The 17,355-nt window shown below is 45.6% G+C and overlaps 1 protein-coding gene and 1 pseudogene across 2 annotated transcripts in view; both read left to right on the top strand.

The window, feature by feature from the left end:
* Positions 1 to 14,587, top strand: part of LOC142580113 (transmembrane protein 117-like) — a 161,048-nt gene extending 146,461 nt beyond the window's left edge. For both annotated transcript variants that reach the window (XM_075690930.1, XM_075690929.1), the window contains one exon: positions 11,915 to 14,587. In XM_075690930.1, the coding sequence (XP_075547045.1) occupies positions 11,915 to 12,136 (222 nt within the window). In that variant the 3' untranslated portion in view covers positions 12,137 to 14,587. The remainder of the gene's footprint in view (positions 1 to 11,914) is intronic.
* Positions 10,193 to 11,604, top strand: LOC142577675 (uncharacterized; annotated as a pseudogene).
* Positions 14,588 to 17,355: the final 2,768 nt, after the last annotated feature.

The following is a 17,355-nucleotide window of genomic DNA, read 5'->3' as shown; positions in this document are numbered from 1 at the left end:
TGAGCGGCATGATCGGTATGCACAATCTAGCCACCTGTTTGCGCAGGGCTTAACCAGCCAAACAAAGCGCTAATATTGCTTTGACCAATATGTAAAACATTTTAAACATTTACAAAAACAATGTATTGATGATTACACTCCTGCGAAAAATTTAGACCAGCAGCAAAGAAGAATACATGCCGTTACTGCTACTGTGTGTGGTTGAGCTCTGTGCCACCAGGTGGCTGCACCGTGCAGACCATTCACATTTGCGCTTCTGCTCATCCTGTGAAACGGTACGGTCAAACGGCGAGGCCCTGTCCCCTTGCGCTTGCGTTTACCTGAATACCGGACTAGCAAAAAAAACGCTATTGCGGTAGTAACCCTCCAGTGTAAAGGTAAAGTGATGTCTGCAAATGCGCAAATCCTGGCGCCGATTGGATAGCGGCAGTCTGATGCACCGCAGCCAGTCCGCTCGCCTGCTGCCTTGCAGAGGGACACAATGTCGCAGCTTGACATATTGCCAGTCACTACGTTTACAGCCCACAGTGCAACAAAGTCGAATTATGGTGCTCGCGAAAAGACTGAAACTGACTCTGACTGTGGAGCTCTTGTCAAAATGGAGCATGTTGTAACACAAGCAGACGACGCTTGCTGTGTGCCGGAAGCACTTAAGTGTAGTGAGAAATTGTTCATGTGCATTCTCTTTCTGTTACTTTCTTTTTATAGAAACAGGTTAACTAACATTCCAACTATTACCAACATCATTTGTTCACCATAAAGTTGGAAAAATTATTAATGACGCGCCCTGGGCAGCCAATCGGGTAGCTCGCCCAACTAGCGTGACTGGGTTGAATGATGTCAAATGAGTAGGGGTGGCTTAAAATTCAGCCGAGCGATGTGCTGTGATCGGCTGCAATGTACATACTTAAAACCTTATACAGTCGAACCCGACTATATTGAACCTGTTTATATCTAATTATTCTGTATATCGAACAGTTTCTGAACATAGTATACAATGAGTATATATAGCAAAAATTATGCTTACATTGAACAAAAATAGCAGCGACTGCTGATATATCGAATGACAAGCGGTGCAAAAGTGCCCCCAGAAGTTGGCTTTCCCTCACAGTGTCGGGGAAACCCGGTGGTACGGTTCCATCCAACTGGTCTCCCTACTGTGACCGCGCTGAGTCGGGCGAGCCGTCGACACCCCTCTACAAGAAATTATCCTGGCACGCCTGCAGCGCTTGCTCAGTCAGCCAATCAGAGGCTCTTGTGCCCTCGTCGTGATGGCACAAATGCAAGTTGTCTCGCTGCTTTTCTGGTTTATTTGTTTGCGCTTGTGGGCCTTTGCCTGCAATGTTGCCGTGATCGAGTGGCAGAATTAGCTTTTTGCCGTGAAGCTTGAAATCATAAATCGGGTCGAATGCGGTGAGAAGTCGGATGACCCCGCAGCATGCAAGATTCCGAGGAGCACTCTCAGCACGATCTTGAAGGGGGAGATTAGGGCTAAAGCGGACAAACTCTCGACTCGGAACCCGTGGCGCCCAACACGTATGCATGGCCGTGTACAAGTGGTTCATCCAAAATTGCTTCAGACATGCCGGCTTCCGCGTGTCCGGTGATGACTGTAAATTCTTATGAGTGCGATGAAGCCGTTGCCGGTGTTGCCGAAGTTTGGAGCGAGCTGTCAGAATTTCCGGAAGCCGTTGACGAGTCAACGATCGGCGATTTTGTGAGTGCAGATGATGGCATCGCGACCACGGGAGAGCCCGAAAAACGAAGACTACATTGCCAACATCGTACCAAGCACAAGTGAAAGTGGGCACAATGAGGGAAGCAACGATGGTCCTTTCCCCACATCCTCCGAGGTGTTTGGTGCACTCGCACTAGTTCGGCGGCGCTTTCTGCACAAATGTGAAAGGTTGCGGCCTCAGCTGCTCCGACTCTTTAGACAATGTGGAGAAGTGCATGTGTCACATGCAGTGAAATTGCTCAAGCAGAAGAAAATACAGGACTATTTCATACAAAACTAAGCTAGTTTCATCAATAAAGTGATTTTATAAATGGTATGTGCTTTTATAGCGTCCAATTCTTCAGCAGGCTTATATCGAATTATGCCCTATAGTGAACTGATAGGCGTTTTTTTGCAAGTTCGATATAGCGAGGTTTGACTGTAATAAATTATACTCTTTACGCAGAGCACTTAGATGCATCAATTAATGATCAGAAAGACCTATTCTAATGACTCGGTACGTTTGTACAAAATCGTCAAAATCGTTTCAGGGTCCCTTCGGTACATTTGTACAAAATCGTCAAAATCGTTACAGGGTCCCTTTAAGTTTATATTAAGCCTTGTTTTACCTACAATTTTTACTACCAGCTTCAGTGAAGATTGCCTCCCGCAATAATTCACTAAAAGCCAGTTTATCTTAATTCCTAAAAGAAAAATTGCGTTCTGTAAAAGCTGTGGGCTCATTACACTGACAAATGTGGATTATAAAATTGGCATAAAAGTCTTACCTAACAGACTCTAGTTGGCAATGCCATTGTTTACTGGACCTCACCAGACGTGCAGATTGAAAGGCCGTTCTGTACAAACCAACTTACACCTAATTTGGACAGCTCTTCAGTATTGCTTATCCCACAGTGACCACATTGCACTGATTCAGATTGACTTAGCGAAAGTGTTCAATCGCATGAGCCATTGTACTTTTCCAACTTTTAGAATGTGTAAATGTGGTTCAATTGTCTTTGTTTACAAAAGCGTTTGTGTGTGCTACGCTAACTGTTCTGCTTGCATCATTGTTAATGGTAGACTATTATCACCACTTCCGTTTGCGCCTTATTTAGAGCCACTGTGTATAAGAATTTTTCCTTGCAGTAACATTCATGGATTTAACTTTCGGGGCAATGAACTCGGTATTGGCTTGCGCAGATGATATTGCTTTTTTCTGCACAGACAAACCTCGCATTGAGAAAGCCCCATAATTGACTGAAAATTTTACCATGGTTTCTGTTGCTTAGATAAATTGGTCAAAAAGCTCAGGTCTTTAGTTTGGCTTGTGGGGATCTACACTAGCTTGCTATGCTGGTATAGACTGAACAAGCATGCCACCTAAATACCTTGGCATTCCTTTGGATGCACACAGGCTTAGTGTGCATAACTGGTGAGAATGCATGCCAGCACTGAAAAATGCTCGGATACTTTTCTTCCACACCGCCTTTCTATATTGGCAGGGTGGTGGCATGTAACATGTTCCTAGCTACAAAAATATTTTCGATACTGCAGATTCTTCATGGCGGCAGGACTTACACTCAACGATTTCATAGAGTATTCACTACTTTTAACATGACAGCGTTAAGGGCCCCATGTCGCAAGAAACCTGTTGTCGGCGTCAGACGTCATTTCATTAAAAATCATACCGAACTACAACCGCACAGGCCCTCCACGTGGTGCAGAGGCATAACTGAACTAATTTAATTGCTCAAAGTAAAATGCGTCAGAAAAATCGTAAAGTACGACCAACACACAACCTAGAGACATGATAGCATTGGAGTTTAGTTTGAATATACAAGAAAACATCATTCTGTTATGCGGAAGCTCAAACACAAACCCCTATTCCAGCATTTCTTCCATTCATAGAGTGGCACGGCCCGCTTGGTTCCTCGCAACAACACCATCGCGCTCGCCTCCGCGCATTCGCAAGAAAGCTGCTGTTTCCCAGAAAGCGTCCTGCCCTTAAAGGCAAAGCTTAAGCGTCCTCAAAATTTTTGTGTGGTCTTCTACTTATGACCCTATCAGGCCAGGTAACATATTTAGATCCATATGTGCTGGTGTACTTGGTCTGGTGCATCTATTTGTGGAACAATCTGTTTGCTGTTTCTTCTTTTTCCATGATATTCCATGCCCAATTCCATTCATACCAGTTAATACTTCGCCCATCCTAGCAGTTTGATCCCAATATGCTGGACGTCTTTGTTTGTCAAGTTTTATGTATGAAGTATATTTGTCTGTGCAGTTCCTCTTGATTCAGTTTTCTACTGAATATCTCTACATAATGTCGAGAAAACAACTGTATAAGATTCAATATCAGTGGTTTTCCCACTTCCCCTTTACCGTTCTACATTCTCTATTCTGCCAGGGTATGACCACCGCAGGGGCATCTGCATGAGCAGGCGTTTGGTGTGTTGCGACACCACGTACCCGAGCACACGAGGGTTGGCCCCTCGCGCGTGTTGTAGCCTTGCGTGGCTTAGACGTGTCTGGGGAAAGGGGGATCCTGGGGGTTGAGCCGATGTTGCGTGTTTGAACCTGTAAGGCACCCCAGTGGAGGCAACACGCCTCTTTGGCCTCTGCTTCACATAGACAGCACCTCCAGGTTGACCCGCTTGGAGGAAATCGGCAGTCGTCTTTTCCTGTCCTCCTCTTCGATCTTCGTCTTTCTCTCTCACCTTTAATCTTTCCTGTCCTTTCTTCACTTCTCCTAACTTCAAACTTTCGGGGTGGCAAGGGTTAAACTGGTATGGGGAGCCAACCTTGGGTATACCATATTTGGTTATAGCAATGGTGTACAGCTGGCATTTGCAGGACCTGTCTTTCCAGGTTTTGCAGCGTCCCTTTGTTAGGTACGGTGGGTAGCTGGCGCTGCTGCTGAACAATTTGCCTTTATATATGGAAAACTCATTCCCCCCACTCCTTGATCACTCTCAGAAGCGAGGGCATGCCAAAGAACTTTTTTCAAGTTTTTTGGCTGAAACATTGACAATTTTCCACGATTTCGTGTAATACAGTCCGAGAAAGAACAAAAGGCAGCGAGAATGATCGCACCTTTTCTGGTTTGCAAAGAGTCTTGCTGAAGCTTTTGGCCCAGGTAATAAAGTCTCCAAGTTGGCAAGTGGCGATCTTCTTTTAGAACTCCGTGAAAAGAAACAAGAAGAAAAACTCTCTAATCTAGTGTCATTCAAGAATCTCCCAGTTACGGTCACACCGCACAATGAACAGCATCCGTGGAGTCGTTTCTATGCTGATCTCATGGAGCTGACTGAAACCGAACTACTGGAGGGCTGGAGCGATCAAAATGGGATCAATGTCAAGAGAACTAAGATGTGGTGCGTTGGCAAGGAGATTGAAACAAAGCACCTAGTTCCAACTTTCGCATCAAGTATGCTACCTGAGACCATTGAGGCTGGGTACATAAAGGTCTGGGTCACACTGTACCACCCCAATCCTCTCTGATGCTTTAACTGCCAAAGATTTGGCCACAGTTCACAGAACTGCCGAGGCCGCCACACTTGTGCTAAATGTAGTGCCCAAGAATTTTCATCTGACAATTACAAGAATACTCCACACTGCATGAATTGTGATGGGGAACATGCCGGATATTCGCGGTCCTGCCCATCCTAAATAGTAACTATCAAAGTTAAGCCAAACATATCGTTCAAAGAGCCATGCAGGCAGGTAGCATACCTGCCAAAGAACAGCTTTGCCAATGTGGCGCATCAGGGCGCAGCACCACAACAGCCTCCGGCGGCTGTCCGGCCCACTCGCAGTGAGGCAGCGGTGACGCCAAACCGGCGGCTGCAGCTCATGCTGCACCGCCACCCCAGCAGAAGGGGCCATCTACCCCTGGTGTGGCGGCCTTGACGTCTACCGAGACGAGGCCTTCACATAAAACACAGTGCCCGCAAGAGCGCATGTCCAGCACCTCGGAAGAGGTGATGGACACAACAGCCAGCCAGAAGGCACCACCAGTGCCTAAGGAGCGGCGAGATTCTCACGATGGCTCCAAAAAAGAAAAACACCACATCACGATGGCCGGAAAGGGCTCTGTGAGCTATTTCCTCTTTCTTAAACACACATTACCAAAACCACATTCAACATGGATACACAAATAGTACACTGCAATACAGAGGTCTCCTCCAGCATCTCGATGACATTAAAGAGCTCCTACATAAATGTAGTCCAAAGGTGCTGTGTGTTCAAGAAACACACCTCAAACATACGCAAACTTTCTGCGACTACGCTATTTTTTGTAAAGACTGCGATGACACTGTCGTGTCGTCTGGGAGTGTGGCTATCGTAGTTGACAAAGGTGTTGTCTGCTGGGAATTAAAACTCCGTATGCCCTTAGAGAGATTAGAGCATTAGAGCATTAACAAGAGGGTGGCAGGTCTTGTTGTGAAACTTAATAAGAGGTACAAATTGAGGGTTGCACTGGTGTACGCCCCTACATCCAGTCATGATGACCAGGAAGTCGAAAGCTTCTATGAAGACGTGGAATCGGCGATGGGTAGAGTGAAAACAAAATACACTGTACTGATGGGCAACTTCAATGCCAAGGTAAGCAAGAAGCAGGCTGGAGACAAGGCAGTGGGGGAATATGGCATGGGCACTAGGAATAGCAGGGGAGAGTTATTAGTAGAGTTTGCGGAACAGAATAATATGCAGATAATGAATACCTTCTTCTGCAAGCAGGATAGCCTAAAGTGGACGTGGAGGAGCCTGAACGGCGAGACTAGAAATGAAATGGACTTCATACTCTGCGCTAACCCTGGCATCCTACAATATGTGGACGTGCTCAGCAAGGTGCTCTGCAGTGACCATAGGATGGTAAGAACTCGAATTAGCCTAGACCTGAGGAGGGAACGGAAGAAACTGGTACATAAGAAGCCGATCAATGAGTTAGCGATAAGAGGGAAAGTAGAAGAATTCCAGATCAAGCTACAGAACAGGTATTCGGCTTTAACTCGGGAAGAGGACCTTAGTGTTGAAACAATTAACGGCAATCTTATGGGCATCATTAACCCTTTCGCTGTCGGACCTTTCTGGCCGTGACGCACCCCCAGTGTCGGCTTGGTTTCAGAAAACGAGCTAACAGGGAATGAACATAGCAATTTATTTTTGATTATGATTGGTATACAAATAACATAGTCAATGCAATATGCACATTTCAGTGTTCTGCAGCTGTTGTTAGTAAACATCATCATCATCATCATCAGCCTGACTAACATCCGTTCAACATCCGAATCTGACGATGCGGAACTCATCTCTTCCTCGCATGAGACGCTGTCCGAGTCCAAATCCGAGCTCAGCTCGTATTCTGAATCGGAAGAGCCACCACTCCAATGAGCAGACGAAGGTCCAGCGCGCCTCAGCTATCCGAAAGTAACCGCGCACAGGAAGGATGCGCTTTCAGTCGCCAGCACAACGGAGAGAAATGGGACGTTGTGTGATCAAGAAGACAGAGGGAGATGGAAAAAGGCTAAAACAAAGTTCGAAGGGCTTTACGTTTACTGCTGCAAGTCAGAAGCGACGGTGCGGCGAGAGAGCGAAAGCAGCAATCGAGTCACTCTTTTCGGAGAGGCAACGGCGCGTGCACCTGAACTTGACGCGCCGTAGCAAACATACCAACAGAAGAAAAATAAAAACCTTCAAACCAGCGGAGATGGCAGAACAACCCTTGAACCCATAACTACACGCGCGCGACACATGATCCAGCGAATGCGGAGCCACCGCGCCACTCAGCGAAGAGAAAGGGAGGAGTGGCAGTCGCACCGTACTCTTCAATACATGTACTAACACAGGTCTGGGCGAAAATACGAACTTGTAGAAAGAGTCAACAAATGGCGTGGCCAGTTTAGGAGCGCCAGCTTTGCGCTCAAACGCAAAATTTTGAATGCACGATAGAGAACGTACCGGTACGTCAGTGACACTGTGGGGGGGAAGCGCGATAACGTACCGGTACGTCCGTGACAACGAAAGGGTTAAGGAGTGTGCAAAAGAAGCTGGTGGTAACTCCGTTATACAGGATACCAATAAGCTATCGCAGGAGATGAAAGATCTGATCAAGAAACGCCAATGTATGAAAGCCTCTAACCCTACATCTAGAATAGAACTGGCAGAACTTTCGAAGTTAATCAACAAGCCTAAGACAGCTGACATAAGGAAGTATATTATGGATAGAATTGAACATGCTCTCAGGAACGGAGGAAGCCTAAAATCAGTGAAGAAGAAACTAGAAATTGGCAAGAATCAGATGTATGCATTAAGAGACAAAGCCGGCAATATCATTACTAATATGGATGAGATAGTTCAAGTGGCTGAGGAGTTCTATAGAGATTTATACAGTACCAGTGGCACCCACGACGATAATGGAAGAGAGAATAGCCTAGAGGAATTCAAAATCGCACAAGTAATGCCGGAAGGAGTAAAGAAAGCTTTGGGAGCTACGCAAAGGGGGAAGGCAGCTGGGGAGGATCAGGTAACAGCAGATTTGTTGAAGGATGGTGGGCAGATTGTTCTTGAGAAACTGGCCACCCTGTATACGCAATGCCTCATGACCTCGAGCGTACCGGAATCATAGAAGAACGCTAACATAATCCTAATCCATGGAAAAGGGGACGCCAAAAACTTGAAAAATTATAGGCCGATCAGCTTACTGTCAGTTGCCTACAAACTATTTACTAAGGTAATCGCAAATAGAATCAGGAACACCTTAGACTTCTGTCAAGCAAAGGACTAGGCAGGATTCCGTAAAGGCTACTCAACAATAGACTATATTCACACTATGAATCAGGTAATAGAGAAATGTGCGGAATATAACTAGTCCATATATATAGCTTTCATTGATTACAAGAAAGCGTTTGATTCTGTCGAAACCTCAGCAGTCATGGAGACATTACAGAATCAGGGTGTAGATAAGCCATATGTAAACATACTGAAAGATATCTACAGCGGCTCCGCAGCCACCGTAGTCCTCCATAAAGCAAGCAACAAAATCCCAATAAAGAAAGACGTCAGGCAGGGAGATACGATATTTCCAATGCTATTCACAGTGTGTTTACAGGAGGTAGTCAGAGACCTGGATTGGGAAGAATTGAGGATAAGAGTTAATGGAGAATACCTTAGTAACTTGAGATTCGCTGATGATATTGCCTTGCTTAGTAACTCGGGCGACCAATTGCAAGGCATGCTCACTGACCTGGAGAGGCAAAGCAGAAGGGTGGGTCTAAAAATTAATCTGCAGAAAACCAAAGTAATGTTCAACAGTCTCGGAAGAGAACAGTAATTTACAATAGGTAGCGAGGCACTGGAAGTGATAAGAGAATACATCTACTAAGGGCAGGTAGTGACCTCGGATCCGGATCTAGAGACGGAAATAATCAGAAGAATAAGAATGGGCTGGGGTGCGTTTGGCAGGCATTCTCAGATCATGAACAGCAGGTTGCCATTATCCCTCAAGAGAAAAGTGTATAACAGCTGCGTCTTACCAGTACTCACGTACGGGGCAGAAACCTGGAGACTTACGAAAAGGGTTCTACTTAAATTGAGGGGGACACAACGAGCTATGGAAAGAAGAATGATGGGTGTAACGTTAAGGGATAAGAAAAGAGCAGATTGGGGTCAGGGAACAAACGCGAGTTAATGACATTTTAGTTCAAATCAAGAAAAAGAAATGGGCATGGGCAGGACATGTAATGAGGAGGGAAGATAACTGATGGTCATTAAGGGTTACGGCCTGGATTCCAACGGAAGGGAAGCGTAGCAGGGGGCGGCAGAAAGTTAGGTGGGCCTATGAGATTAAGAAGTTTGCAGGGACGACATAGCCACAATTTGTACATGGCCGGGGTAGCTTGAGAAGTATGGGAGAGGCCTTTGCCCTTCAGTGGGCTTAACCAGGCGGCGGCGGCGGCGGCTGCTGCTGCTGCTGCTGCTGCTGCTTGCTGCTGCTTGCTGCTGCTTGCTGCTGCTGCTTGCTGCTGCTGCTTGCTGCTGCTGCTTGCTGCTGCTGCTTGCTGCTGCTGCTTGCTGCTGCTGCTTGCTGCTTGCTGCTGCTGCTGCTGCTGCTGCTTGCTGCTGCTTGCTGCTGCTTGCTGCTTGCTGCTGCTTGCTGCTGCTTGCTGCTGCTTGCTGCTGCTTGCTGCTGCTTGCTGCTGCTGGCATGCATGAAAGAGAAAGCGTGCCATCTTCCATCGCGCCGTGGCAGGAGGGGAGGGGGCGGGGTTGTGCTCCGTGCAGCAGCTGCATATTTGGCAACCTGGCGCTAGCGGAACTGGTGATCGCGGCTTGTTATTCATGTTGTATCTACAAGGATTAGAGGCCAAATTGGAGGGGAGTAAACTTGGCTTCAACCTTTCTTTTTACAAGCAAGAAGAATGAATTGAACAGTCATTACCAGGACTTATGTAAGCGGACAACATTGTACGTATGGCAGACAAGGAAGATTTACAGGGCTTGATGGACATTTGCAGTAAAGAAGGAGATAGGTTAGGTTTAAAGTTCGGTAATAAAAAAGCGGCAGTCATAATTTTTAATAATAATCAGGGTGGTGAGCATGGGATACAGGAGGTTACGCTGGAGGTAGTGGATAAGTACAAATATCTTGACGTGTGGATAAACAATGGGGCTGAGTGCCTGTTAGAACACGAAAATATGTAACGACTAAAGGTAGCAGGAATGCAGCTGTGATGAAAAATAGGGCACTATGGAATTACAATAGGTACAAGGTGGTGAGAGGGATTTGGAAAGGGGTGATGGTCCCTAGTCTGACTTTCGGCAATGCGGTCCTGTGCATGAGGTCAGAAGTTCGAGCAAGGTTGGAAATTAAGCAACAAAGGGTAGGTAGGCTTGCTTTGGGAGCACAAGGAAATACACCAAATCAGGGGGTGCAGGGTGACATGGGATGGATATCATTCGAGGGCAGGGAAGCTAGCAGCAAGATAGAAGTTGAGGAGCTATTGAGAGAAAAGGCGGGAAGGTAGTGGGCAAGGAAAGTTTTCTGCTACTTGTACACGAGGAATGTTGACACAAAATGGAGCAAGCGAACCAGAAAATTGTCACGTAAATATTTGTACAACAGCAGGGAAGCAAGCTAAGAAACATTGGTTAAGAAAAAGGTTAAAGAAACAGAGAGGGGTCTGTGGAAAACAGGGATGCAAGCGAAATCAGCGCTGGGAACATACAGAACTTTCAAGCAGGAAATAGCCAAAGGAAATATCTACGATAATTTTAGGGGAAGCTCTTTGTTGTTTGAAGCCAGGACAGGCGTATTCGGGGCTAAGACATACTCAGTCAAGTATACCAAGGGATAGACACGTACATTATGCGGTTTGTGCGGAGAGAAAGAGGAAATGACTGAGCACCTGATTCTTTTTTATAAAGAGCTTCACCCTACGGTTCGAAGCAATGGGGCAGACTTCTTGAAAGCATTGGGGTTTAGGGACAATAGAGAAAAAATGGACTTTAGCAGGTAGAAATAACGAAATGGAGGTTATCTGATTGGTGGCTAAAATCAGGGCAAGAGTGAAATTTCACCCTCCACTAAGTGCAAAATATATTATTAGTCATGGCTAGGTGGCGTGTGCCGCCTAATTTAAAAGGTTCAGCCTTATTCATCCATCCAGTCGATCTTGCGTGCCATATATTGAGGAACGTGGGGAGGCAGCACGGAAGGGAGGGAGCAGCTTTGACTCCGCCAACAAGTGTGTACTTTGCACAGCCGCACGCGGTCGCAAGCACTATATCTTGAAAGGGATCTGCAGACACCTCACACTTTGTGTACGCTGTGTTCTCGCCGCTCTTGTGTTGAAGTGATATACCACATGAAGGTCTCTTCGCTCACTGCTGCTGCCGCACTTGTTCAGACCAGCGTCCAGCATTTTGCAGCGAGTGTCCACGCTCATCGAGTGTGCGCACTGACACCATGCTTGTTAGTTCAATTAGTAAGTGAAGGTTTTCAAGTTTATACGGCTCATAAAACTACTATCCTTACTTCGTATAGCTTTGTACTAATTTGCTATCACAATCAATGCTTTGCCTTTCGGGTGAAATAGTGAGTTTTTAGCCCATAGAGTGAGTACCCCATAGCGAGTGGCCCATAGAGTGAGTGGGCCAAGCACACAGCCCCGACTACAACAGCATCGTTCGCAGGCGCTGACCTACCTGTACGGCCGCTTCCCACCCAAAACGGATGCGACGGCAGGTGGTCGGCTGCGGCCATCATTCCGGTCTAGCTGGAAACAAGGTTCGCGCCCTCCAGCGGCCACCACCAACGTTGGAGGACAGCCGGCCCGCCTCGTGGTCTGCTGGGATGTACGCTGCGGGCAGGCCGTCTCGTCGGCTGCAGCTGGCGGTTCTAAGGCACCCTGCTGACCGCCGGCTCCTTGGAAGAGGGCGCACATTTTTCCTCGCTTGTGCACCACATGGAGATGAAAGCAAAAGTGACGCCACTATTACCCGGCAGTATCAAAACACCGGGTATGCAGGAGGTTTCACAGTTTGCTGACAACTGCTATGTTTGCTATCGAGTATGTTGATGCAGCTAAAGGGTCTGCCACCACTAACAGGACAGTGAAACGATGCAACATATTTTAATAATTCCATTCAATGTTTCAAGTGGACAATGCAAGCATTGTGATTTAAAAGCCATACGGGGAGTATATTCTGCAAATGTTAGAGATCAGCAAAAGGAGGCTGGAGGATTGGTAGGAAAGGGTGCCACAACGGACCTAGCTCTCAAGGCATGAAGTAAATATAAGTTGCAAAAAGTTCCCTCTTTGGCAAGACGATAAGCAAAACGAGAACAAGGTGAAAGCAGGAGCCAACGTTTCGACAAGTGGACTTGCCTTCTTCTAGGCAAGTGAACTTGTCTTCTTCAAGGCCCTGAAGAAGACCAGTCCACTTCTTGAAACGTTGGCTCCTGCTTTCACCTTGTTCTCGTTTTGTTCATTGTCTTGAATTTCCACCTCCTGCCTTCCGCGTGTCTTCCTCTTTGGCAAGGTGGAACAAAGGTGCAACAAAGGGCAGCCCTCGACATGCCTGCCTGTGTAGTGACAGTTGATGTGCAGCTGTGGTGCTGAGATTAAGCCCAGCATTTACGACAGGCTCCTGAAACGACCGTGTCACAGTGGTATCAGCCAGTCATGGCTGCTTCATTGGCCAGGTTGTGACAGCTTAGTCGAAGAAGATGAGCTGCTCAATATTCGCAAATGACTGAACCAGTATAATTTACAAGTTTTTCTATTGATTGCTTGTGCATATTTAGCTTAGTGAATTGGAAGAGAGGCAACTGGAATCACTGTATTCACTTCCCCTAAATAGTATTCACAGCCATTTGGCCAGTATGGTTGTAGACAACAGACCTCACTACAAGTGAGTGGAGTTGACTGGCAGAGCCAGAAATTAGCCATTATTTGTACTGTCAAAGTTTGAAATGTAGGGTTTGATGAAAGCTCGTCTGGTCGGGAATGATCATGGCAGAGTTGCATAAAAGACTCACTGACCACAAAAGTAGAAGTTTAAAAGAACAAAAGGCATTTCAGCTCTTATACAGGAGCCTTATCCACAGTGGCATCAGGAAGTGAAACATATTTTGTTCTCTTAAACTTTTATTTCTGTGGTCAGCGTCTGTTTTTTTTATACAGCTGCGCCATAATGTAAAAGCCGATTGCCATCATAAGACTGCAAAGTCACTTGCAGCAGCAGCGACAAATACAGGTCACTGTTATAATACATTGCAAGCACATTTTGTTGCTTCACCCTGCCATGTCTCAAGCACACCAACGCATTGAGTGATCCACCTGGGATCTTTCTTATTGCAGCGGTTCAAAATGCAAGCTTTTCTGTTGTTCATGTTTTACAATTGTGGCAGTAAAGCTTGTTGCTTCTAACACGAAGGTGAGAGGCACTGCAGCTGTTCCTCACTGCAGCCAGGCAGCTTGAATGTGAGCGAGGTCACGTGATCATGTGACAGGTGGTGCGGAGGAGGTCAAGGTTTTAAGCGCAAGTAATTCAACTTGACATATTAATTTTGCAGACACATGTCATGCAGACACATGTCATACCATGCAGGAAAGGTGAGAATGCTGGCTTGTAAAACAGTAAATGCGAGAAAATGTGATACTAGTGGGGTGACAAGGTGTTTCAAAAGATGACGACTAGAAAATGGTGTCAAATAATATCAACATATTAGTGTTACGTGAGTAGAAAGAAATGCTACAGAAATTCTGAGAATTGTCTACTAAAGCGTAGGCATTCTTTGGCTCAGCTGTTACTTTGCTTTTGCTTACTTATGTGGCTAGCTGATGCAGATCTACCTGTCACTTTTTCTGGGATCAAAGAATGCTTGCACATTAGTAGACAATTCTCAGAATTTCAGTAGAATTTTTTTATCGAGCATCGCCGTATAACATCGTTTTCGATCCGCTTCTAAACACCCCCTTTCCTCTTCTTGCTGCCGATTATCTCCTAGTTCCTGTCGCTGTTCTTGTTCTTCCTTCTGCCAACTAAAATATTCCTGTTGTCGTTCAGCATTACCATGCCACTTCTCTGTTTCACCAAGCTTACATTCCTTTGGTGCCATTGCGTGAACTCGTCCCAGCACATTCAAACGCTTAAACGCGATCGTATAAACTGAGCCTAACCGCTACCACAACGTGTTTTTTGCCAAACCACATCTACGAAACAGTTATTTTTATTTTATTTTTCTCATCAAGTCACTATGTCGAGGCAATGGTGATGTGACCAAATTTTTTTTTTTATAGATTCTAAAGCTACCAGTCATCTACAGTTACACTATTATGACGATTAAATGTCTTAACTTGACCAATTCTGCACTTATTTCCTAGTTACAAAGCATTACGGGACAGACACAGTTTCTCCGGAGTACAAATTTGGCTGCTGCTCGCTAGTCACAATTCATTTGTGCTTTTAGGCATACAACTGCACAATTTTTCTTTTGCACCATAACGATATGTGAGCGACTCTTATGACCAGCTTCATCGGTGCAGCAATGCACTGCCCAGTGCGTACACTGAGACCAGCACATGCGCACAGCACGCTGCGAAGTACTTATTTTGAACAGGGAGTTTGAATAAGGTACGTGTGTAGCTATTAGAGATGCCTGACAGGATGCAGTGAACTTCTGCTCTTGCACAGTATTCAGTCCTTTTATGAACAGTGCACAAGCACATAAGTTAAAGGCGGTGGTGTCCCCGATCCTCATCTTTACACTTACAGTGATCTATAGTGTTGCTGGTGTTTGCACACAACAAGATGGGCAATGGTGGAGTCTGGTGGCCACGCCTAAATTTTCTACCACACTTGCGCAGACCCGTGGTTTCTAGGGCATGATTTGCACTGAGCATTTGCCGTCCCACTGAGCGCACCGTCATACAAAAGAGAAATGTATGTCGGCTAGCATTCTGTATTTAGCGACTGACGGGAGCAGACGCTCCAGCCAGCCATGTGTATCAGGTCTGCTTGTAAGATCTTGTAGAAACAATCAGGCTGTGCGAGCAGGACGTGTAAATGGGAGGTGGTACTAGCTCAGCTCACCTGGCGAGGTGCATACAGATGCGTCGCACCGATGATTCACAACCAAGTTTGATTCTCGTTTCTCGGCCAATCAGAAATGAGCTCACCTAAATGCCGTCAGAGGTGCTATTCTGGACATGGTCACACTCAACCATATCAGATCAATTTATTATTTTTTGAAAAAATCATTTGAAGAGCAGCTGGGAACCAAAAACAATACTTTTGCCTCATATGGCCCACACTCCCTTTATGCTGTATCAGCAACATGTGGCAAAAAACTTATGCAGCTGTCACAATTTTTACAACCAATCTAAGCAATAGTATGCAGCACATGAAAGTATAACAATCATAATGCTATATAGCCCAAGGTTTCAAACAATACATAATTTTACATGCATGCATAATCAACTTACATGCATTCATATGCACAGCTACAAATATACATGCATGATGCATAGTATGACTCTGTTCCATTGCTTGCCGTAGACAGTGAAGTAGACGGCTAAATGGACAGTGGCCATCTTAAGAGCAAGCTTTAGCACAGGCCTTCTATCTAAATACATGAGAAAGAAAAAATCGTATTTCTCGGCAACTGCTGTATCAGAGTGAATAAGGTTTGTTGCATCTAAAAGAAAAAGTTAAAATCCAGCGACTGTTGGTAGGAAATTTTTTATTTAGGCCATCAGTTTCTTAATAAAAATGATTAATATTCGCAGATTTTTATTAAACGAAATTATAATGTTTACAACTCTAGCTCAGCAATGGAAAAAATATAAGAATTCTGTACATTGCATCTAATAGTACATCTGAAGCAGACAAAATTGATGTATTACACATGACTCAAGTTTATCATTAATATGTGAGTAGAACTTCTGCAAAACCCTTGTAGACAATGTAACAAGTTCACGTAAGACATAAACTGACATATCAAATTTGTCCGCCTTGAATGCTCTAACAGATGCAGTTTACAGAACTGCAATATCTATTCTGGATGCAGAGCTATGAATTTGTAAACTGTGTGCTTTTATTTTTATTGCGAAAGCAATACTGCTCGCACTTTCGGCCCATCGGTGGTCGTGGCGCCTCCTTACACAGCTGCGCGTCACGTGACCATGTGACGTCACGCCAGACCGAGAGACGGGGCCCCAGCTCGCTGCATCGTTGGTGGAGGCGAAGCCTTGCACGCCGCTGCTGCGGCGCTGTCGAGAGAGGGCGCTCGCTGGTGTGACGTCACGCTAGGAGGATAAATGGGGCTACAGCTCGGCTCCTCGCAGTGGTCGGCGCGCTGCCTTGCGCTATGTCGAATGATGTATAGCCATAAGTTTAACAAAGGGCAACCATGTCCACACCATCAGCCGAACCAAGGCGCAGCCAAGGGTATTGCTTTCGCACTCTTCCAGGCTTAACCAAGCTAAGCCTTCAGCCAATTTCTTTCTTGCTTAGCAATTTTTGAAAATTCATTTTAAGATCTTCAGGCCCTAAATTGAACTTCGACTTCCAACAATCACTAGAATTTAACTTTCTCTCGAAAATGCAACAAATTTAATTAAAATCGGCCCAGTGGTTATCTCAAAAAAGCGTTTCTTCATTTGACATGTATTTGAATAGGTGGCTTCAGAGTTGGGCCCGAGCTAACACTTCCTTTTAAGTGTTGTTCTAATTCTCATGAAGATGTCAAAGTAGACAGCTTCGTGAAGACAGCATCGTAGTCAGAAATGATGGCTACTTTCCTGTCCAAACAAGATGGCGGCCGAGCAGGACACTTGGAAAGTGAATGGGAAGGTTGTATGTGCACAAGAAAAGGTAGACACGCTTCCTTGTGCCCTTAATGTAAGCCACATCATGTTTTTCATGGGTTTGCAGGTGAAAAATCTTAAAATACAGAAAAAATGCGTACTTTTCTCTCATTTTTTCTCTTCGTCGCTGCGAGGTGACGTCACGTCAGAGAAGCATCTTCCATACGTCTTCCAGGCAGCTCGAAACGCGTTCCCTTACTTGGCCTCGAAGCTGTCTCGGCTGTCTCCTTAGCCATCTACGTAGACCATGTTGGATGCTGA

This window comes from Dermacentor variabilis, chromosome 4 (assembly GCF_050947875.1).
Source record: "Dermacentor variabilis isolate Ectoservices chromosome 4, ASM5094787v1, whole genome shotgun sequence".
NCBI classification, from domain to species: Eukaryota; Metazoa; Arthropoda; class Arachnida; order Ixodida; family Ixodidae; genus Dermacentor; species Dermacentor variabilis.
Note: the sequence above shows the minus strand (reverse complement) of the source record. Positions and strands in the feature narration are given on the sequence as shown.